Source organism: Dipodascopsis tothii (assembly GCF_038497935.1).
Source record: "Dipodascopsis tothii strain CBS 759.85 unplaced genomic scaffold V1510scaffold_1, whole genome shotgun sequence".
Lineage (NCBI taxonomy): Eukaryota > Fungi > Ascomycota > Lipomycetes > Lipomycetales > Lipomycetaceae > Neoaidaea > Neoaidaea tothii.
In genome coordinates this window covers 345091-366033 of record NW_027117985.1, presented here as the reverse complement: position 1 = coordinate 366033, position 20943 = coordinate 345091, and the positions used below count along the sequence as shown (strand labels likewise).

The window sequence follows — 20943 nt, the reverse complement described above, 5'->3', positions numbered from 1 at the left end:
CCGAGACTGCAAGACTCCCGATCTGGATTGAACATGCGCTCAGTTTTTGCACTGCTGCCGTGGGCGGCGCTGGCTGCGGCCTGGACGGTAGGTGTGCGCCGGATCCCGCTGACGGCAGACCGTACAAGTGGCCGAGAAGCCGGGGAGCTCTTCCGAGTTTGCCGTGACAGTGTCCCGGTAAGTTGTCACCCGTGATAGACGGCGAACAGCGGTGATTGCGGCGCGGCGACGGGGCGGGCGCGGGTGCGTGCGGTGCGTGCGGCGCGCTCGAGCGTTGCAATCGGCTGTGCGGCTCGTGCGGCTCGTGCGGCTCATGCGGCTCGTGCCCCGTCCGAATCACATGTGCTCGCCTCTGCCGCCGTGCATCGCCGCTGTCCGCTCTGCGCCCCGGCCGGCGTCCGGTGGCGCCGCGGCAGTGTCCGGCAGCGCCGCGGCGGCGCCCCGGGCCGCCGGCCGCGTCCCGCCGAGCCCGTCGCCACCGGCCACAGCAGACTGCTAACCTGCAGCTCTGGCGCCATCTACCCGAGCGTCGACCTGGTCCAGCCCGAAGTGATCACATCGCGGGTGAGTGATACTGCCGCGGCTACGCCGGCAATTGGGAGTTGCGGGCGCTAACGCCAGGTCTTTGAATTTAACCTCCGAACCGGCGAGCTAGCCGACTCGAGCAACCCCCAATCGGCCGTCGTCGTCCGTCCCGTCCAGGGCGAGCGCACGTACACGTACCAGACGACGGTGCCCCAGGAGGACGAGAACGGGATCCCGGTGGTGTCGTCGTACATTGTCGCCGAGAAATTCTCGTCGATCGCGCACAAGGACGAGAATGTCTACATCGATATCAGCGCGTCGATCGCGCCCGACGGCGCCAGCGAGAAGGTGGTCGTGCAGACGACAATCAAGACGCTCGAGCACGGCGTGCCGGGCACGGCCGAGCGGCTGGTGACGCGCGTGGACCTGCAGACGCTGGGGCTGCTGCTGCCGACGCGGTTCCGGGCCGGCTGCGCCGACGGGCTCTGCCGGCTGACGGCCGCGGCCACGGACGCGCGCGTGCGCTGGAGCGAGCGCATGGCGTGCGTGACGGCCGCGTCCGCGGCCGCGCAGTCGCTGGGCGCGCGGCTCGTCGCCGCCGTCCTCCCCGCGGCGTCGACGTTCAACGCCGAGACCGCCGGGCCGGACCCGTGCGCGCGCGCGGCGCGGCGGCACGCACACAGCCGCAAGTCGCTCGTCGGGCGCGCGCTGAGCTCGCTCGTCGAGCTCACGCTCGCCGTGACCGTGCCGCTCGGCATCGGGCTCGTGCTCGGCGCCGTCGTCGTGCTGATCGCGGTCTCGATCGCCGAGTACTGCACGCGGCGGGCGGCGCCCGAGATCATCGTGCACGACGTCGTGCGCCTGCCGGCGTCCGAGTGCGCCGGCAAGGACGACAAGGCGCCGCTGAGCGTCCTCGTCGAGGTCGTGCGGTAGCTACGCAGTGTAAATTGTCTATCCAGCGCGGCCAGGCTACGCGAGCGACGCGAGCACCTGGTCGAGCGTGTTTTTGTCGTACTTGATGTACTGCCGTCAGCGCGCCCGCGGCCGTGCGTACCTTGTCCGTGTGCTTGGTGAACTCGCCGGCCTTGTGGCGGTCGTAGAACCGGTGGTAGAGCGGCGAGATGAAGGCGACCTCCTTGGCGAGGAACGCGCGCAGCTCGGCGTCGGCGATGCTGTAGCCGCGGAAGCGCGTGACGAGCTCCTCAAAGTCCGCGTTGAAGTTCTTGAACTTCTCCTTGATGACCTCGCGGTCCTTGGAGCTCATGGACTGGCGCGAGGCCGTGCTGGCGCTGCGGACGACGGTGACGTCCATCAGGTGCGCCGCCGCCGTCTTCCAGCCCTCGAGGAAGAGGTTCATGCCGCGCTTCTTGAGCTTGTCGAGCCGGTCGAAGCCGCCGAAGCCGCCGAGGATGCCCGAGAGCGCGGCGCTGCGCTTGAGGTTGCGCTCCACGTACGTCAGGTTGGACATGATCTGCAGGCCGACCACGGGCGCCTTCTTGGTCGTGGCGCGCGCCTTGATCTCGATGTTGACGATCAGCGCGTCCACGCAGTCGGCCACGAACATGGCCAGGATCTCGGTGCCGAAGTACGAGCTCTTGGCGGCGACCGTGCCGGCCGTCGAGAACGTGCTCGCGTAGTTGAGCCGGGTCGGCCACGTCGCCGGCGCGCCCAGCGGCGTCAGGATCGACGCCAGGATCGTGTCGTAGTCGCCGAACGCCTGCAGCCGCGCCACCAGGTCCCGCGTGAACTCGAGCACCGAGTAGTCCGCCGGCAGCGACGGCATCGCCTGCACCCGGGCCTCGACCTGCTTGAGCGTCTCGGGGAACGCCTCCTGCGCCGTCCGCTGCACCTCGCGGAACGACGTGTCGAAGTCGAACACGGTCATGTCCGTCTCGAGCAGCAGCGCGCCCGAGGCCTCGTGGATCAGCGCCAGCACGTCGAACGCGAAGAAGCACTCGGTCACGACGCTCTTCTTGACCGTCGCGTTGAACGTCGCCATCGTGCTCTGGAACGCCTTCTCGACGAGCTGCAGCGTGGCCGGGATCGACTTGTGGATGTCGGCCTGCCGCTTGAAGATCGTGCGGATGTTGCCGACCTCGGTGCTCACCAGCGCCCGCAGCCCGTCCATGTACGGGCCAAACATGCTGCCGCCCTTCTCGTAGATGCCGTTCTTGCGCCGGGCCGGCGTCTTGACGAACTCGTCCGCCAGCGGCGCGATGCTGTTGGCCAGGTACTTGCGCCGGATCTCGGTGTAGTTCGACACCGTTGCCGACATGTCTGTCGTCATGAAGAAGTCCACCATCGCCGACAGCTGCTGGACCACCTCTGGCGGCATCGCTGCGATGCTGGCCTGGCCCTCGGCCGTGCGGCGCTTGCGCTCCTGCGACACGCTCACGAGCAGCGTCTGGTACTCGGTCGACATGTTGGACACCGCCGTCTGGATGAGCTTGTTCTGCCGTCAGCGCGCCCGCGGACACACGTACCATGCGCCGGATCGTCTGCTGCGCGCTCGTCATGTCGTACGTGTCCAGGGACTCGATTGCGTCACGGAGCCGCGAGATGCTCTGGAAGTATTCGGCCACGTTGAGGTTTCTGCGTCAGCGCGTCCGCGACAGCCGTACCCCTTGGTGATCGGGCCCTCCTCGTCGTCGTAGACCTGCTGGTACGCCCGCAGGACGTGCAGGGGGGCGATCGCGGCATCGATGTCTGCGTCAGCGCGCCCGGCCGGCACGTACTCTTGGATATCGTCACATAGATCTGGGTCGAGCCCGAGATCGGCTTGATGGCGTTCTCGACAGAGACCGACGCCGCGGCGGCGCGGACGAGCGACCCCGAGATCTTCTTGGTGAGCTCGTCCGTGCGCCGGAGCTGCTGCTCGAGGCTGTTGACGTCCATGGCGTTGGGGGGCGAGGGCGCGACGCGGCGATGTGTGCGCGTGTGGCGGTGCGGTGGCGGTGCGGGGCGGTCTGAGCCGCACGGGGTGCGGCGGGCGCCCGCAGCCGATGAGCCGCACGAGATGCGGCTTGGCCTGCGCCGGGTAACCAGAGGCCATCGTGCGGCGCACATCTGCCTCTCTAGCGCTGTCCGCACCGCCGATCAGCACAGCATGTTCCGAGCCCCCGTCCGCTGCTGGCGCTCGCGGCTCCTCCGCGGGTCCGTCGGCAGCGCTCTGATAACCAGTAAGTACTTTAGTGGCGCCATTGACCAGGCGTCCTCTACTCCCGTGGGCAGATCGCAAACGACGACCGGTCGGACCTCCGGCGCCGCGTCGAGGACATGATCTCCAGCGGCCCGAACTCGGCCGAGGACGACGCAGCGGTCTGGGACCGCATCAAGGACAAGTTCCGGCAGGCCCAGGAGAACGTCAACGAGCTCGGGTCGGACTGGGACTCGTTTTCGGACGATCTCAAGCAGTCGGTCGTGGCGTCGGTGCAGGACTCAATTCCGCTGCTCAACGTCGCGCAGCGCGCCCAGGACCTGTACAGCCCGTCCAACAGCGACAGCATGACGAACGAGGTCATCGCCGAGTCGTCGGATCCGTCGGTGCACCCGGAGCTGGCCATGGACGCCCAGGTCCGGGTCAGCGCCGAGCTTCCGGCCAACGAGCGGCAGTTTCGCAAGCACCGGGCGCAATTCACGCGCGAGAGCCTCGCGCGGTACCTGGACCTGCCCCTGTCCCAGGTCGACGAGCGGGACGTGCCGGTGATCGCAATCGCCGGGTCCGGCGGCGGCTACCGGGCCATGATCGCGTCGTCCGGGTACCTCAAGGCGGCCGAGGCCAAGGGCCTCTTCGACTGCGTCACGTACGTCGCCGGCATCTCGGGCTCGACCTGGATGCTCTCGCTGTACTACTCGCTCGCCGCGTGCTCGTTCGACAAGCTGCTCGCCCACGTCAAGCGCCGGACCGACGTCCACATCGCGTTCTTCCCCGCCTTCCTCGAGATGGTCACGACCGAGCCCACCAGCAAGTACCTGACGCACGGCCTCATCGAGAAGCTCTACCGCAAGTACAGCGAGGTCGTGCTGCCCGACATCTACGGCCTGCTGCTGGCGTCGCGGCTGATGGTCCCGGACACGCCGCGGTACGTCGACCCGGACAACCTCAAGATCTCGCACCAGCGCAAGATCGTCGACACCGGCGTCGCGCCGATGCCCATCTACACGTCTGTGCGGCACGAGATCGGCACGGCCGCGGACGCGGACGCCGGCCGGGCCCGCTGGTTCCAGTACTTTGAGATCACGCCGTACGAGTTCGGCTGCGAGGAGCTCGGAGGTACGTAGCGCCCGGCGCCGCTGACGCCAGCGTGGATCCCGACGTGGTCGCTGGGCCGCCGCTGGAACGCCGGCCAGAGCGTGGACGAGCCGGTGCCGGAGCTCAACCTGTCGCTGCTGATGGGCACCTTTGGCTCGGCCTTCTGCGCCACCGTCTCGCACTTCTACAAGGAGATCCGCCCGCTGCTGGCCACCATGCCCATCGTGTCCAAGCTGGACGAGCTCGTCAAGAAGAACCAGGACGACCTGTCCGAGCTGCACCCGTTCCGCGGCTCGTTCATTCCCAACTACGTCAAGGGCATGTCCGGCCTGCCCGACACCTGCCCCGAGAGCCTGAAGGGCGAGGAGTTCATCGAGCTGATGGTACGTCGCCGCCGGGCGCGCTGACCCCAGGACGCCGGCATGGACAACAACCTGGCCATCTACCCGTTGCTCCGGCAGGGCCGCGACGTCGACATGATCATCGCGTTCGACTGCTCCGCCGACATCCACGAGGTGCCGTGGCTGGAGCTCGCGGCCGGCTACAGCCGGCGCCGCGGCATCCTCGGCTGGCCGACCCAGGCCGGCTGGCCCGAGGACGAGAGCCTGAGCGCGGCCGAGTCGCGGTCGAAGGTCGAGCAGACCAAGGCCTCGGCCAAGGCCGACCCCGCGCCCGCCGAGACCGCGCGGCGCAACCTCGGCCCGTGCCGCATCTGGACGGGCACCAAGGAGGAGAAGACCGTGGCGACGTCCGGCTCCCACGCCGGCTCCGAGGTCGACGAGGAGTACCAGCTGTCGCAGCCCAACGCCGGCATCACCGTCGCCTACTGTCCGCTGATCCCCAACAAGAACGTGCCCGGCGTCGAGCCCGACTCTTCGCCGTACATGAGCACGTGGAACTTCATTGTGAGTGGCTGCGCGGCCGAGCTGACCGCAGTACTCGCCGGAGGAGATCGACAACGTGGTCCGGCTGGCCAGCGCCAACTTCACCGAGGCCGAGCCGCAGATCAGGCGCGCCATTCGGTCGATCTACGAGCGCAAGCGCAAGCTGCGGCTGGCCGAGAGGGCCACCAAGGCCGACACCTGGCAGAGCGTGCTGCACGAACGGCCGTAGACGGCGGTAATAGAGCTAGCCTAGAAACGACACAGACGCGGTCCAGCCGGCGTCGCAGCCGAGCCGGTCCCAGTCGTCGCTGCGGAGACAGAGCGCGACGACGGTGGCGCCGTCGGCCGCGCGCGGCATCACGTAGCCGAGGCCTTCGACCGGGGCCGACCGGGGCCGTCGGACGGCGAGCGGCCGGCCGAGCCCGAAATCGAGGTCGTAGAGGCCCAGTTTGGCCCACGAACTGAGCATCACGCCGGTAGTGGGGTCGACCGCGGCCGCCACGGCCACGCGCTGGACGCCGCGGCGCTGGCTGATGTACGTGGCCAGCTCGCGCGTCGCCCGGGCGATCGCCGGAGGGCTCAGGAGCCGCCGGAGGTCGCCGGCGGTTGCGCCCAGCGGCTCGGCCAACAGGCCGTCCAGCGACTTTTGCGCGTACACCATGTTGGAGAGCGCGCCGGGGTACAGCGGCGAGACACCCAGGGCCGGCCGCGCGTCGACGGCGCGCGCGAGCGTCGACAGAGTGCTGGGGTTGAGGCGAGCAAGACGCGCGCGGGCAACAGATCTCCAGATAAACGCGGAAACCACGTCGTCGGACGAGACAAAGTCGACTCCGGTGGCCGCCAAGGCGTCCGCAGTAGCCTCTGCCTTGAGCGCACGCACTGCCGCGGCCGACAGCGAGACGTAGGCCCAGAGCGTGTCGCCGGGCGGCGCCGGCGGCCGCCGCTTGAGCGGCCTTTCGAGCTGGGCAAAGTCGCCGTCGGGTACCAACGGCACGGTCCGGGTCCTATCGGAATTGCCGACGGCCACAGCGTCGGCGTCCGGCGCCTGGCCGCGGCAGGCCTGCGCCAGCCAGCGCATGACGGCGGCCTGGCCGACCATGTCCATGGCGTTGTGCTGGCCGGCGAAGGTCAGGACCACGCCGTCGACCAGCAGGTTGAGCTGGACCGCAAAGACCGGCCCGGTCTCGGCAACGAGCCCGGCGTGCTGCCCTGGCGGGTTGAACGTCCGGCACGGCGCCAGGACCGTTTCGTCAAGCAGCCGGATCGGAAAACCCGCCGGGCAGAGGTCGGCGACGGCCAGCGCACGGGCCCTCAGGTCGCACTCGATCAGGGGTATCGCGTCCGTGCGCACAATGCGGTACGTGCCTGTCACACCGGCGTCGGCTGTGTCGTGGCAGACGCGCCCGGCCAGCCACGGGAAGCTCGCGGCCAGCGCGTCGAGACCGTTGCGCAGCAGCGCGGCCGCGCCGTCCGCCCGCCCGTGCACCAGGCACACGTGCGTGTACAGCCGGTGCAGCGCTGGCTGGTGGCCGAGCAGGTCGAGGTCCATGTGCGGCTCAGCTGTCAAACGCGGGGCGCTGCGCAGTGACGTCGACGCGCATCAGATGAGGTCACGGCCCTAACCCTGAACAACGCCACTACCCGGCGATCGTCCGCTCCACCATGACGCACCGTCGGCGATCGCAAGCATATAACCCCCTCCGCCGCCATGTCTCGTCCAACAATGGGCATGTTTTCGAAGAAACACGATGAAGACCCGCTGCTGTCGGATGCCAGCAGCGACGGTCATACTGAAGTGGCGTCGCCGGCCGGGTCGCCACCGGCGTCCCGCGGCCGCGACGACGGCCGCGACCTGCCGCACCACACCTACCGCGCCATCTCGCCGGAGCCGTCTGAGCAGACGCCGCTGCTGATTCTGTCGGACGACCCGACGACGCACCCGTACAACATGTTTGTTATCCGGCTCATGCGCAAGCTGTCGTTTGTCTTCCTGGCGTTCTCGGTCCTGATGTTTGTGCTGCTCCTGATCTCGGTGTTCTTCACGATCCCGGGCCTGCACAGCCGCGGCAGCGGCTACCTGACCATGTTCTTCTTCCTGGTCTCGATCGGCAACCTCTCGATCTCGCTGTTCTCGTTTGCGCTGCCGTCGCGGCTCGAGCGGATCCTGAACCTCGTCCTCGCGGGCGTGCTTCTGATCGACTTCATCATCCTGCTGAGCGACGGCCGCCTGCGCCACCAGGAGGGCCACATGCTGGGCGTGCTCACCCAGCTCTGGACGATCTTCACGGCGCTGTGGGTCGTCGGCTGCGACGCTGCGGTCGAATGGTCGCGGAAGGGCCAGGAGGAGCGCGTCAGCGGCCGCCACCTGGAATCTTCCCAGGCCAAGTGGTCGTGCCGCAACTGGTTCAGCGTGTTCTGGACGCTGGTGCTGACCGCCGTCCTGCTCGCCGTGGCCGTGCTGATCCTGTTCAACGTCGCCGTGGACGCGTACGACTCGCGCATCTCACCGCCGGGCCAGACCGTGACCATTGCGTCGGCCGACTACGACGTCCACGTGTACTGCAATCGCGCGCTGCGCGAAAACGAGCACCACCCGACGATCCTGATCGAGGCCGGCTCGACGTCGGCCGAGCAGTTGGCCGCGCAGTGGCTCGAGCCGGCGGTTTCGTCTCACGACTCGCCCATCTATGACTACCGCTACTGCTACTGGGACCGCCCCGGCCTCGGCTTCTCGGACAGCGCGCCGTCGCCGCTGTCGGCCGGCATGGCCGTGGACTCGCTGTCGGACGCGCTCAACGTGCTGGAGGAGCAGGGCCCGTGGATCCTGGTCTCGCACGGCGTCGGCGGCATCTACTCGCGCATCTTTGCGTCGCGGCATGCGGCCGACGTCGAGGGCCTCGTCCTCGTCGACACGTACCAGGAGGAGTACTTCCAGCAGGCCATCGGCCGGCCGGCGCGCGGCTTCGGCTACTTCCTGTACGGCCTGGTGTCGCCGCTCGGCATCCAGAAGCAGGTCGGCTGGATCTTCATGGGCCGCAGCAGCCGCGACCGGCTGTACGGCCGGGCCGAGCACCAGGAGAGCAAGTACCTGCGGGCGCGGCTGCAGGAGCAGACGTCGGCGCGCACGTTCACTCGCAACGAGATCGCCGCCGCGCGCGCGATCCTGCCGGACGACAAGCCGATTGCCGTCATCACGGCCGAGGACAGCGTCAAGGCGATCGACGGGTGGAGCGAGCAGCAGCGCGACCTGGCCGACATGTCGTACAACAGCACGTGGACGATCGTGCCCGGCCCGCACGAGGTCTGGCGCACAAACGCGGGCGCCATCGCCATCAGCGAGGCGGTGGCCAACCTCACAGTGTACTACTAGGCAGTTTTTTGGAGTTTTGGAATATATAACACTTGTCAGCGATCCGCTCACGCAGTCGCAGCGCCGGCGATGAAGAACCACTTGTCGACCGACTTGTCGATGGGCTCGGCGGGCAGGCTGGTCGCGGCCGGGATGTCCAGCGACTCGGCGCTGACCTTGTCGGCCGACTGGGCCACCGACACGTTGGTCAGGCTGATGCCGTCCGGCGCGGTCTGGCCGGCAATGAGCTTCTGCCACGCCTCGTTGGTCTCGCGGATGACCTCCATGGCGTACTTCTTGTTCTTGCACTCGCCAGAGAACGCAAACTGGTTCTCGGGCTTGCCGTCGGGGATCTTGTAGATGCGGAACCACTCGTTCGTGGCACGCAGCAGGCCGGGCAGGAACTTCTCAACGTCCTCAATGTCGTTGAGCTTGGGCGCCAGCGGGTCGCGCACGTCGATCGCAATGATCTTCCAGTCGGTCTCGCCCTCGTCGAGGAGCGCCATGGCGCCGAGCACCTTGACCTGCTTGACCTCGCCGGGGTACGACACCTGCCAGCCGATCTCGCAGACGTCAACGGGGTCGTTGTCGCCCTTGGCCTTGGTCTCGGGGTGGGTCTGGTTGGGGTCCTCCCAGGTCTGGGGGAACGCACCGTAGTTGTGGATGTAGCCGTGGTGCGGGAAGCAGTTGCGCACAAAGCGCAGCTTGCCCTTCTTGATGTCCTGCTTGATGGGGTTCAGGGTCTCCTCCTTGCAGATCTGCGGTCAGCGCGCCCCGTCCCGCAGCCACCCACCTCAAGCTTGGCGTTGGTCCATCTGGGGACCTCGACCACCATGTTCAGCACGGTCTCCTGCTCGTTGGCGAAGAGCGGGATGTCGTGGAACGGCGACACCGGGACGCCATCCTTCTCAATGAACACCCGGTAGTCGAGCGAGTTGGCGGGGCCAACCTGACGAGCAGTGTACGACATTGTTCTCAAAAGTCCGACTGGAGAGCTCAATCGGGGACGAAGTAGCTGGCTTCTTACGGTGGACAGTAAGAACGCAGGTTTCATAAACGAGGAGAAAAAAAAGCGGAACAAGAAAGAATAAAAAAGAAGGACGCCAGCGGCCGCCACGCCAAACTGCGCGACGCGGCAGCGAGCATCGCGGCCGCCTCAAGGGTTAGGGTCAATTCCGAATGACTCGCCTGCGTACAATGTTTGGTAGCGCCGCGCCCTAACTGGCTGCGGCTGCCGCAAAATTCTCGTCTGCTTTTCCGCCCACCATATAAAAGCCCTCGCGCCGCCACCGCTGCTGCTGCGTGGGGCGACGGCTGGCGGCGCTTACTGGTGCCGATGGCGCCATCGCCCTGCAGATGTGCCCATTGGGGTGGCACAGCAGGTGTCGCGAGGCCTGGTGTTGCGCTGGCAGAATATTTGGGCCGCCGCTGCCGGCCGCTGCGTCACACGCGCGATGCTCTTGGGCACGCAGACGACTGCGGCCGGCCGGCCGTCGGCCTGCTGTCGGCCTGCGGACCGGGACAGATCATGCGGCCGGACTTTGTCCGTGCGCGCGGTCGTGTCCGGACCAGCGGGACTTTGTCCGGTTGTGTCCGGCGCACCGCGCGGGACCGGACCGGACCGGCGGACTGGTGACGGACGCTGGCGCGCGGTCGCGCCGGGCGTCACCAGTCGGCCGGGTACGATCACGCGGGTCACCGGCACTGGCCGGGCCCTACCGATCTCTGATCCCGCCCTTGGCCCGTGGTCCGTGACCACTAAACTCTAGCACACTTGTCAAATTCCACCCGGCTGATTCCTACTGCCGGGTGAGCCGTTGTTCGTGCTGATATGAACCTTGGGGCGCGGCATGCCGCGTTCCGAGAGCAAGCTAAGTGCTATCGCGGGTTGCCTCTAGCGACACGCGCAGCCGGGATGCTCTTACATTTCATTATCTGTGCCTATGTGCCAGCCACGTTGACGTAGACGGTCTTGGGATGCGTGTACGTTGTCAGGCCGTACTCGCCCAGCTCGGGGCCGAACCCACTGGCCTTGAAGCCGCCGAACGGCATCTGGTAGTCGGTGTCGTTGGACGAGTTGATCCAGACCATGCCAGCCTCGATCTCGCGCGCGATACGGTGCGCGCGGCCGACGTCGGCCGTGAACACGGCAGCGCCGAGGCCATAGTGGGTCGCGTTGGCTCGCCGCACGGCCTCGGCCTCGCTGTCGAAAGGCGCCAGGGCGACCACTGGGCCGAAGATCTCCTCGCGCATGAGCTCGGTGTCGTCGGCAACATCCGCAAACACGGTCGCCGGCACGTAGAACCCGGCCGCGGCGCTCGGGCCGCTGCCGTCCAGGCCGCCGTGCACGAGCCGGGCGCCCGACCGTACGCCGGACGCGATCGCCGCCTGCACGCGGTCGCGCTGGACGGCGGAAATCTGCGGTCCTTGCGTTGTCTGGGGCGACGCCGGTGGTCCTGACCGCGACTCGGTCGCCGTGTAGGCCGCGAAGCGCGAGACGAACGCGTCGTACACGTCGCGCTGGACCAGAACGCGCGCTGTGGCGCTGCAGATCTGACCAGCATTGCTCATGGCGCCGGCATGCGTCCAGCGCACGGCCAGATCGAGGTCGGCGTCCGCAAACACAACGGCCGGCGACTTGCCGCCCAGCTCGAGCGTCACACTCTTTACCGTGGCCGCCGCCGCCTTCATGACCGTGCGGCCGGTCGCCGTCGAGCCCGTGAACGAGACCTTGCGGACATCTTCGTGGGCGGCCAGAGACGCGCCGGCAGCGGCGCCGGTCCCGGGAACGACGTTGACCACGCCTGGCGGAAACCCGGTCTCGCGCACAAGCTGGGCCAGGTACAACAGCGACAGCGGCGTCTGTTCTGCCGGCTTTAGCACGACCGTGTTTCCGGCAGCAATCGCCGGGGCCAGTTTCCACATGGCCAGCCTGATCTCAGTCGTGTCTGTGGCAGCACTTACATGAGCGCGTAGTTCCAAGGCACGATCTGGCCACACACGCCATACGGCTCGTGCAGAGTGTAGGCAAGCCGGCCTGGCGCCGTTTGGATGGACCGGCCGTAGATCTTGTCGGCCCAGCCCGCAAAATACCGCGACACGTTGATCGCATCCGCCACGTCCTCCTCTCTGGCGGCAGTCAGTGGCTTGCCGCAGTTCCAAGACTCGATGCCGGCGAGCACGTCTGCGTGCTGCTCGATCTTGCTCGATAGCGCCAGCAGCAGATCGCGGCGGTCTGCGCCCGAGACAGATCTCCAGCTCTCGAACGCGGTCTTGGCCGCCGCCACCGCGCGGTTAACGTCAGCGGTCCCGCCGCAATGGACCTGAGCGATTTCGCGCTCGGTGCTACCGTCAGACGTGCTCAGCAGTCACCTTACGCAGGATCAATGACGGCCAGGGTCGCGCCGTCCGTGGACGCGACAAAGTCGTTGTTGATAAAGAGCCCGACCGGCTGCTCGAACGCAGCACCGCCCGGAAGCACCAGCCTCTGGGACGCTACGTGGCGGTGGGCTGACGCGTGAAACTGTCGCAGCCAGGTGCGTGGGGTGCTGGCTCGAAGGCGGTCCATGGTGGTGCGTGTGGCCGGTGTCGCGGCCTCGTGCGCAGCCACCGCGTCACCAGGTCCGAGCCGGGACCGGCGTCGCGGACCCGGGTCCCGCGACAGAGACTTTACCGCGGGCGTGGAAGAGCGCTAATGCAGACTACCGTACAGATGCGTCGTGGTCACTCATTGGTGTGATAAAACTGCCATTTTCGCGTACCAAGACAGCCCTCGCCCTGCATGCGGGGCCCTCGAACAGGTCTGGTGGCTCGGCGCGTAGCCCGCCTCAGCCAAGCTAAGAGCCACCATCGTGGGAGGACGCAAGGTAACCCGCGTTAGTGGCCGCGGCCCGGATGCAACGGCTGGCACGGCCGCATAACTCCCAATGGGTGATCTCTCGATATCGGGGCCGGGGTCCTGAGCGCCGGAGGCGCAGTATATGAGTGGCACCGCACCCAGTTCATGCCGCCATCCCGGAATCACAGGCACACGGTACGCACGCAATTCGAACGCACTGACCCCAGAGTTCACCATGGTGTTTGGAAAATCCGCGACACGTCCCCGGCTGCTGGCCGTGGGCGCTGGCCTGGCGATCGTCCAGGTCGCGCTCATGCTGGCGACTTTTCTGGGCGGCCTGGGCCAGGCCCGGGCCCCCGGCCGTCTGAGCGTGTTTACGCTCAACTCGCGCTTCGCCGTCGGTGGCAGCGAGTCCAAGGGTTACATCTACGACGTCGGCGTGTGGTCGTACTGCAGCCGGCAGGCGCAGGAGTCGGTGGCGGAGGCCAAGTGTCACCGGCCGGAGCTCTTTTTCTGGTTCGACACGGCGGCTGTGCTGGACGCGCAGTACTCAGGCTGGTCGTCGTACGATGCCAAGGCCGTGCCGGAGGTGTTTGGCAGGTATGCGCGCGTGACCACTCAGATCGCGTTTGGTCTGATGGCTGCGGCGTCGCTGGCGGCCTGCCTGGGCGCGCTCGCCCAGACGGCGACGTACCTGCGTGTGCGCTCGATGGCCCCGCTGTACGCGCGGTACTGGCAGGTCATTATCGCGCGCTGGCCGTCGTGGCCGTCGATCATGGCCGCCGTCCAGATCTCGGGCACGGTCATGGCCACGCTGGCGGCGGTGGTGCTGACAGCGTCGCTGCGCCGGCTACGCGGCGCGTTCGCACACTACGATGACAACTGGACTGACATCGTCGACATCCACCACTGCTTCACGGGCATGCTGTGGGCGGTCGCGGCCGTCGGCGTTGTCGGCACGGCCGTGTCGGTGCACCTGGCCCGCCAGACGCCGTTCGCCGGCGCCGCGCACGACTACGAGGCCGTCCTGAGCTCGAAGGAGCAGGAGTCTGAGGACGAGGTTCGGCAGAACCTGGTCAGCCACGCAGCGTAGGCACCCAAAAACAGTCTGCCCACGATTGCATCCACAGGTGGCTTATGGAATATGTATATTGTTGGTACAAATAGATAGGGTTAGTTACATGCAGACCTGCGGCACGGGTCTGCTCAATATAAGGGATTATAGCAACAGCGGGCGGACGGCCTCTAAAACTTCCAGTCCGGTCCGGTAGACTCGATGGCCCACTTGAACTTGTCTCTTAATGTCTTTGAGAACAGCTTCTCGATCGGCACGTCGTACTTCTTGGCGAACATCACCGTCAGACGCGGATCGATGTAGTTGATTTTACTCGTCGTCAGCGCGACGGACGAGTTGTCCTCCTTGTCCTTCATCTGCAGCTTGGTGTTGATGATGCGCTCGCTGATCTTTTTGATCTGCTCCTCGAGCTTCTCGGCCGTGCCCTTGGGCTCGGGCTTGCCGGTCTTGTAGTCCTTCCGGTACGTCTTCTCGGCCTGCTCGACGGCCTTGATCCGCTCCTTGAGCTCCTTCTCGGGTAGCGGCGGCTGCTTCTCGGCCAAGAGCTTCTCGTTGTCGCGCGAGAACTTCTTCATCGCACGCTCGCGGTCGCGCGCGGTCACCAGGTCGAGCAGCCGGTCGATCTTGTCCTGCGTGAGATCCTCAAACTCCTTGAGCAGCTCAGCCTTTTGCTTCTTGGCCTTGTTGTCGACCTGGATGAGCATCTGTACGAGCCGCATCTTCTGCCAGCGCAGCTCCGTCACACGGTCGTCCATCTTCTCCATCGACAGACCGTGCGCCTTGGACACGGTCCGCTGGTGGTTGCACAGCTGCGCGACCTTGCGGTTGGCGCCGTTGTATGCCAGATACTTTTCGTTGACCGTGCCCTCGTTCTTGATCAGTGCCATCTGCTGCTGCATCGTCAGAGACGCATTGAACGTACGGAACACCTTGGCCGTCAGGCCGGGCATGTAGTTCTGCAGATGCTTGTTGAGGATCGACGGGTCAAGCCGGTCAAAGATGTCGTCGCCGACGGTCTTGGGAGCCCGCTTGAAAATCTCCATGTTTTTGTAGACCTGGGGATCGACCTGCACCGTCTGACAGTACTGGATCGAGTCCTTACCAGGGAAGTCGAGCTTGAGCGTGTTGGGCGGGATCAGCGTGACGTGCTCGTACCGCAGCGAGCAGCAGCCAACCGTGTCAGCCTCGTCGTCGCCCTTCTCGCCGCCCGCTCGGAGCGCAAACTCGTCGATGAGATACATAGCCGTGGCACGCTGCCGGTTGATCATCATCTCGTCCTTGAGCTCCTTGCGGTAGTTGCTGCGGATCCGCTCGATGTGGTGCTTCAGCTCGCGCGCCTTCTCGAACTTTTTGAAATCGCTCATGCCCTTGAGCGAACTGTTCGCGGCCAGGAACACGTACTTGGTGTTGTTGTTGATGTTTTCCTTCCACGTCGCCAGCCACGACACCGTGTGGTCGTGCTTGACCTCGGCCCACTGGTGGCCGGCCGGCGGCTCGGGCACCGGGCAGTTCTCGCCGATGTTGATCGTGACCTGCTCGGGCATCACCCGCGCCTTCAGCTTGCCGGTCTTGGGGTGCTTGCCGCGGCCGCGGAACAGGTCCGGCGGCTCGATCCGGAAGTTGCCAACGAGCTCCTTGCGGCCGTCCAGGTAGCACACCTTGTACTTCTCCTCGAGCTTGTCCTTTTCGGCCTTGATTGCCTTCTTCTCGGCTGCCGACAGCGCCTTCTTGTCCTGGCGCTTCTTCTCGTAGTACTGGAAGATGTCCTCAAAGTCGCACAGGTGGAAGTGCTTGATGTCCACGGTCTGCGGTCAGCACAGAAGGGCGCGCGCTTACCGTTCCGCCAGCCTTCCGCAGGACCTCGCGGAAGTCCTCGAAGAAGTTCTGCTGGAAGACCTCGTTCTTGGTGTGGTCGCTGCTGAGCATCGATCCAAAGAAACCGGCGACCTCCTCGGCCTCGACAGGCAGCGACACCGGCCGACCCTCGTACTTGAGCTTGACGTTTTTCGGCAGCGGCTGGTACGGCGGCGGGAACAGCACGCCGTTGTGGACGAGCGTGGTCCACTTGGTCGTGCCGTCGTTCTGCTCAGCCTCCCACCACTTGAACATTTCCTCCTCCTCGGCCTCTTCCTCCTCCTTTTTGAGCTGAGCGCTAGACGCCGACTCGGACTTGACGCGGGCGGGCGCACGCTTCGGTGCGCGTCCCTTCAGCGGCACGTCATCCTCATCCTCGCTCTTGACTTCGGCGGCAGGCTCGGACTTCTTGCGCGGCCGCGGCTTGGCCGCAGCCTTTGGCGCAGCCTTCGGTGCAGCCTTTGGTGCAGCCTTTGCCGGCGCCTTCGGCTTGGGCGGCGCTTTCGGCGCCGTCTTGGGCGACGGCTTCGGCTTGGCCCGCTGCCTCAACGGCACGTCATCCGAGTCCGAGTCAGAGTCTGCTCGAGCCGGCGGCTTGGACCGCTTCTTCTGTCTGTCAGCCAATCCACGCCCGCGACTTACCAGCGGAACCTCGTCGTCCGAGTCCGACTGTTCGATGATCGACGTCGAGTGCTTTCGCTTGGATGTCACAATCAACTCCTCGGCGTGATCGCCCGCTGTCTGTCAGCACACGGTGCCCTGCCAGTCACATACTGCGGCTCCGGCGCCGCACCAGCGGCGCGTCCTCGTCTGAAGAATCGGCCATGGTCCACGTTGTCGTCGCGTGTTTTCAGATCGTGTTCACCGCCACTGGCCTCGTCCTGTTCGCCGCCACGATGTGCTGTTCCCGTGCGTTGCCCGGCCTTCCGGATGTTCTCGTGAGTCCCGCCGATTGATGGCCGTCGCGCCTGGTGATTTCGATGCGTGTCTGTCGGACTGCGCCGTCACTGCTTGACCTGGTCCAGGAAGGCTCCAGAATCTGCAGCCGAGACAAACACACACGACACAGGTGCGGTGTGACAGGACGGGTGTGGCACACTCGTCACACATTTCGGCTCTGGGAACACGTTGCCCCGTGACCAGCCGGCTGCTTGAGCTGGCGCGCGCAGGACGCAGCAGGGCCGGGGCATGCGGCAGTTGTGGCCGCAAGAGCGCGGCCGCGCGGTAGATACTCAGGGGTAGTGTATGCGGCGCGCTAGACGGAATTTGGGCGGGCATCGCTAGTGCGTGCGTGTTGTCGTGGCAACCGTCTGCTTGGTGTTCTGTCTAGGCAGTAAACAAATGAGGGCAAAAAAGCTACAAAACTACAGTGGACGGCGACGAACGTTCTTATAAATGGATTGAACCGCCATTCCAGAACAAGCGTGACGAGTCTACGCAGCCAAAGTTTTGAGATTCCGATCGACGGGACGCGTTCACCAGGCAGCGCGCGTGCACGAGTGCATAGATCCAGTGGCCGATCGCGCTGAGGTGATTCGGGCGGGCGACAATTGTTTACGGTCATGGCGGCGCTTTCAACCGCGCAGACCGGCGCGGGCGGTCTGCTAGAGCCGGGCCGGAAGGGCACAGACCCCAACACGCTGGACATCCTGTGCGGGAATGGCGGATGGGACAGCAAGGCGCGCGCGAAGGAGGCCAAGCCGAAGCCGGCCGCGCCCAAGCACAAGGGCAAGCTGTCGGCGATGTGCAAGACGCCGCCGAGTCTGATTCGGTCGCGCAACAATGGCGCCAAGTTTCATCGCGGCGTGTTTCTGGGCGAGGTACGTGGTGACGCGCGCGCGACTGACGCCAGGGCGGCTTTGCGCGTTGTTTCCAGGTCGAGGACGAGAGCGGCAAGGAGTACGCGGCCAAGACGGTCGCGAAGGAGTCGCTGACGGCAACTAAGAGCCGCACCAAGGTACGCGGGCGCGCGGGCGCCGCTGACGCCAGCTCCTGGGCGAGATCAAGGTGCATCAGAGCATGGACCACCCGAACATCGTCAAGTTCATTGACTGCTTTGAGGACGACGTCAACGTGTACATGCTGCTTGAGATGTGCTCTAACAAGACGCTGATGGACATGCACCGCCACCGCAAGGTCTTCACCGAGCCGGAGGCGCGCTTCTTCCTGATCCAGATCCTGGGCGCCGTCAAGTACATGCACGGCCGCAAGGTCATCCACCGCGACCTTAAGCTCGGCAACATCTTCCTGGACCGCGACATGAACGTCAAGATTGGCGACTTTGGTCTGGCCGCGCTGCTCGTGTCTGACCGCGACCGCAAGAAGACCGTGTGCGGCACGCCCAACTATATCGCGCCCGAGGTCCTGTTCGGCAAGGAGGACGGCCATAGCTACGAGGTCGACTTGTGGTCGGTCGGCATCATCATGTACGCTATGCTTGTTGGCAAGCCGCCGTTCCAGGCGAAAGACGTCAACCTGATCTACAAGTATGTGATAGCCGCGGTCGCGCTGACGCCAGAAAAATCAAGTCCAACGACTACTCGTTCCCGACCACGCGGACCGTATCTAAGGAGGCCGAGGACCTGATCCGGTCACTTCTCAACCGGAACCCTGGTACGTGCGCGCTGGGCCCTGGCCGGACTTGTCACACTGACGCCCAGACGCGCGCCCGTCGCTTGACCAGATCGCCGACCACCCCTTCTTCCACGGGCCGATGCCGGCTAAGCTGCACGTGGCTTGCCTTGAGCGCATGCCCCACTGGAAGGCCATGTCGCCTGAGACCGCGCGCAACAACTACATTGCGGTCGCGTCGGCGGCGGGCATCGGCCCCGGCTCGGGCAACGGCAGTCGCGTCGCCAGAGACGCCGGCGACGTGATTCCACCGATCCCGATAGATGCCAAGGACGACGCGGCCGCGGCTGCCGCCGTGGCTGCGGCCGCTGCCGTCAAGGAGGGCAAGAGCGTGCCTCGCTCAGTTTCGGCTTCGTCCACGACGCCGAACATCTTGCCCGAGTACCTATCGCCCAAGGTTGGCGCTGGTGGCGGCCTGCGCCGCATCGTCTCGATTGTCGCAGCCGAGTACGAGCAGGACCAGGAGAAGGATGATGACGGCCACCGCATGACGCTGCGGTCGTCGGTCAAGCCGCTGTCGGACCTGCCGGTCAACACCAAGCCGCGCGCGGCGCTGCCTAACTACGGCCGCCTCGGTCGGCCACGGCGGCAGGGCGAGCAGGCTGGCCTTACCGACTCGAAGAAGATCGAGGCCGGAGTGGCGCAGACGCAGCCGGGCGCGAACCAGATCCAGAACCAGAACCCGGGTCCGGCCGTGGGTACGGCCGACGTCGACAAGGAGCAGCTAGCCGAGGCTGCGCCTGTCGTGCGACCAAACCGCATGTCGGTCTCGCGTGGGCTGCTGAAGAAGATGCCGTTCACGTCGAGCGGATCGCAGGCGCCGGCCGAGACCGGTCTCGGCGCGCTCAACCACGCCGAGGCTGCCGTCTCGCAGCAGGCACTCAGCACGCTGTCGTCGACCGACGTTCCGGCGACCAGACCAGGCTCGGCCTCCGACTCAAGCTCCCAGCTGACCGGCGAGAAGCTGGTGCTCCACCAAATCAAGCGCGTCGCCGACACGGTCAACGAAGCCCTCACCGGCGCGTACGTGTCCAACACCCGGTACCCCACGTCGAGCTCGAGCTCATTCATCAGCCAGTGGGTTGACTACTCCAACAAGTACGGCATGGGCTACCAGCTGTCGGACGGATGCGTCGGTGTGTACTTCAACGACTCAACCTCGATCGTTGTCTCGCCGGACGAGCGTACGTTCGAGTACCTCACAGGCACGGCCGGCAACACGGTGGCCGAGCGCCAGAGCTACTCGATGGACAGCTACCCCACACAGCTCGCTAAGAAGCTGTACCTTGTCAAGCACTTCCGCGCGTACATGCTCGAGAACCTGTACTTTGTTGAGTCCTACGCGTGGAAGGACAAGAAGAAGGCGAGCGGTATGACGTACATGACGCACTACCTGCGTACGCGGCACGCCATCATGTTCCGGCTCAGCAACAACGACATCCAGTTCAACTTCATGGACCACTACAAGCTGATCCTGTCGCAGAACGGCCACGTCGTGCGCTTCATCGACAAGGACCGCAAGTTCTATCAGTGGCCGCTCGCAAGCATGGCCAAGTTCAACAGTCCTCAGGCCAACCGCCGCACGCTGGGAATTCCTGCCGAGGTCGGCGCGCAGGTCATCCAGCGGCTCAAGTTTGCGCGGACCACTCTCAACACCTGGCTGGACAAGGTCCACGCCCTGGACAAGAGCCAGGGCACCAGCACCCCCGCGTATACCGCGGGGTCGTAGCATAGCATATCGCATATGGCATTTAGGCGTATATCGTTATTTTGTTCTCTTCCTGATCGTTAGACGACCCTACGATGCAACCGCCAACAGAGAAAGTGTTCGAGCTAGATTTTGGCAACTCTTAATTTCTAGGTCCTATGTTTTCTTGCGCGGCCTCATCAATCTAGCCCGTTTATTTAACTGTTTGTTCACATAGCAGATAACTAATATATTTGCATTGGCGGACCCGGCGGCGCGCGCGCACGCGTCGCTTTGTTTACACCCGGCGCGCCACACGCGAGATCACGTGATCCCGAACACCCCCTGACCCGCTCGAGCGCGGGCCTAGTCGGCACCCGCCGGAGCGCCGCATCTGGGCGCGGGGTCGTCTGCTGACTCCCGCCGCGCCACGACCCGCGGGCCACAGGCGCCACGCCGGCGGCTGTATGGGCGCGTGGGCGCGGACACCTGATCGCCGCGCCTGCGGCCGGCTACCCGCGCCGGTTGGACTGCCTGTTGGAGGCGGGGCCTGTTCCCGTGGCACCCTCGGAGCCTATCAGGACTAGCGCTGCGTTGGGTGGTACCCGCCGGCGGCGCGGAGCGTCCGACTCGATGGTCGAGGCAGGCCAAGCGGCCCACCCTGCGTTGGCGGCCGCTGACCCGCCGACCCGCCGACCGCCGACCCGCCGATCGCCGACCCGGCGACCCGCCATCCCACCGACCCATGTCCGTGCGACGACCCGCGCCGACCTATGGCCGAGGTACGGCTGACACAGCACGACCGCCCTCGTGGCCGACCGCGCGGCACGCCCCGCCGGCTGGCGTCT

At 65.8% G+C, this 20943-nt stretch overlaps 10 protein-coding genes across 10 annotated transcripts; 5 read left to right on the top strand and 5 right to left on the bottom strand.

The window, feature by feature from the left end:
• Window positions 1-33: 33 nt before the first annotated feature.
• V1510DRAFT_432851 (uncharacterized protein) lies at window positions 34-1476 on the top strand (the record flags this gene model as incomplete). Its single annotated transcript, XM_066935512.1, has 4 exons — window positions 34-87; window positions 119-177; window positions 507-564; window positions 622-1476. The coding sequence occupies 4 exons, from the start codon at window positions 34-36 to the stop codon at window positions 1456-1458; spliced, it is 1008 nt and encodes a 335-aa protein (XP_066791771.1). The 3' UTR covers window positions 1459-1476.
• Window positions 1477-1494: 18 nt separating this feature from the next.
• On the bottom strand, window positions 1495-3420 carry V1510DRAFT_358491 (Cullin repeat-like-containing domain protein; the record flags this gene model as incomplete). The annotated part of the gene is made up of 5 exons (XM_066930918.1): window positions 1495-1548; window positions 1580-2977; window positions 3009-3117; window positions 3147-3231; window positions 3261-3420. The coding sequence occupies 5 exons, from the start codon at window positions 3418-3420 to the stop codon at window positions 1495-1497; spliced, it is 1806 nt and encodes a 601-aa protein (XP_066791770.1).
• A 381-nt stretch (window positions 3421-3801) lies between these two features.
• V1510DRAFT_400595 (acyl transferase/acyl hydrolase/lysophospholipase) lies at window positions 3802-5890 on the top strand (the record flags this gene model as incomplete). The annotated part of the gene is made up of 4 exons (XM_066931965.1): window positions 3802-4798; window positions 4829-5160; window positions 5191-5682; window positions 5714-5890. The coding sequence occupies 4 exons, from the start codon at window positions 3802-3804 to the stop codon at window positions 5888-5890; spliced, it is 1998 nt and encodes a 665-aa protein (XP_066791769.1).
• A 15-nt stretch (window positions 5891-5905) lies between these two features.
• On the bottom strand, window positions 5906-7210 carry V1510DRAFT_387917 (transferase family-domain-containing protein; the record flags this gene model as incomplete). Its single annotated transcript, XM_066931709.1, has 1 exon — window positions 5906-7210. One exon carries the CDS (start codon window positions 7208-7210, stop codon window positions 5906-5908), a length of 1305 nt encoding a protein of 434 aa, XP_066791768.1.
• Window positions 7211-7269: 59 nt separating this feature from the next.
• V1510DRAFT_409143 (uncharacterized protein) lies at window positions 7270-9072 on the top strand. Its single transcript, XM_066932540.1, has one exon. It carries the CDS (start codon window positions 7370-7372, stop codon window positions 9029-9031), a length of 1662 nt encoding a protein of 553 aa, XP_066791767.1. The 5' UTR covers window positions 7270-7369; the 3' UTR covers window positions 9032-9072.
• Window positions 9023-10064, bottom strand: V1510DRAFT_409142 (inorganic pyrophosphatase; the record flags this gene model as incomplete). The annotated part of the gene is made up of 2 exons (XM_066932539.1): window positions 9023-9768; window positions 9804-10064. 2 exons carry the CDS (start codon window positions 10062-10064, stop codon window positions 9079-9081), a joined length of 951 nt encoding a protein of 316 aa, XP_066791766.1. The 3' UTR covers window positions 9023-9078.
• An 887-nt stretch (window positions 10065-10951) lies between these two features.
• On the bottom strand, window positions 10952-12578 carry V1510DRAFT_359051 (aldehyde dehydrogenase domain-containing protein; the record flags this gene model as incomplete). The annotated part of the gene is made up of 3 exons (XM_066930957.1): window positions 10952-11942; window positions 11975-12355; window positions 12388-12578. 3 exons carry the CDS (start codon window positions 12576-12578, stop codon window positions 10952-10954), a joined length of 1563 nt encoding a protein of 520 aa, XP_066791765.1.
• Window positions 12579-13031: 453 nt separating this feature from the next.
• Window positions 13032-14076, top strand: V1510DRAFT_409134 (uncharacterized protein). The gene has a single exon (XM_066932538.1). It carries the CDS (start codon window positions 13084-13086, stop codon window positions 13939-13941), a length of 858 nt encoding a protein of 285 aa, XP_066791764.1. The 5' UTR covers window positions 13032-13083; the 3' UTR covers window positions 13942-14076.
• V1510DRAFT_409131 (uncharacterized protein) lies at window positions 13925-17091 on the bottom strand. The gene is made up of 4 exons (XM_066932537.1): window positions 16552-17091; window positions 16420-16514; window positions 15760-16386; window positions 13925-15728 (listed from the first exon to the last, which is right to left on the bottom strand). The coding sequence occupies exons 1-4, from the start codon at window positions 16601-16603 to the stop codon at window positions 14094-14096; spliced, it is 2409 nt and encodes an 802-aa protein (XP_066791763.1). The 5' UTR covers window positions 16604-17091; the 3' UTR covers window positions 13925-14093.
• Window positions 17092-17339: 248 nt separating this feature from the next.
• On the top strand, window positions 17340-20137 carry V1510DRAFT_358438 (kinase-like domain-containing protein; the record flags this gene model as incomplete). The annotated part of the gene is made up of 8 exons (XM_066930915.1): window positions 17340-17597; window positions 17630-17734; window positions 17767-18263; window positions 18296-18390; window positions 18438-18649; window positions 18737-18835; window positions 19082-19209; window positions 19351-20137. The coding sequence occupies 8 exons, from the start codon at window positions 17340-17342 to the stop codon at window positions 20135-20137; spliced, it is 2181 nt and encodes a 726-aa protein (XP_066791762.1).
• Between the last annotated feature and the right edge of the window lie 806 nt (window positions 20138-20943).

Excerpts from the sequence above, each read along its gene's own strand:
- V1510DRAFT_409131 (XM_066932537.1), bottom strand. The coding sequence starts at position 16,603 with ATGGCCGATTCTTCAGACGAGGACGCGCCGCTGGTGCGGCGCCGGAGC. Across the intron at positions 16,515-16,551 it reads GGTGCGGCGCCGGAGCCGCA|CGGGCGATCACGCCGAGGAG; the intron begins GTATGTGACTGG and ends GCTGACAGACAG. Across the intron at positions 15,729-15,759 it reads TGCGGAAGGCTGGCGGAACG|ACCGTGGACATCAAGCACTT; the intron begins GTAAGCGCGCGC and ends TGCTGACCGCAG.
- V1510DRAFT_409134 (XM_066932538.1), top strand. The coding sequence starts at position 13,084 with ATGGTGTTTGGAAAATCCGCGACACGTCCCCGGCTGCTGGCCGTGGGC.
- V1510DRAFT_409143 (XM_066932540.1), top strand. The coding sequence starts at position 7,370 with ATGTCTCGTCCAACAATGGGCATGTTTTCGAAGAAACACGATGAAGAC.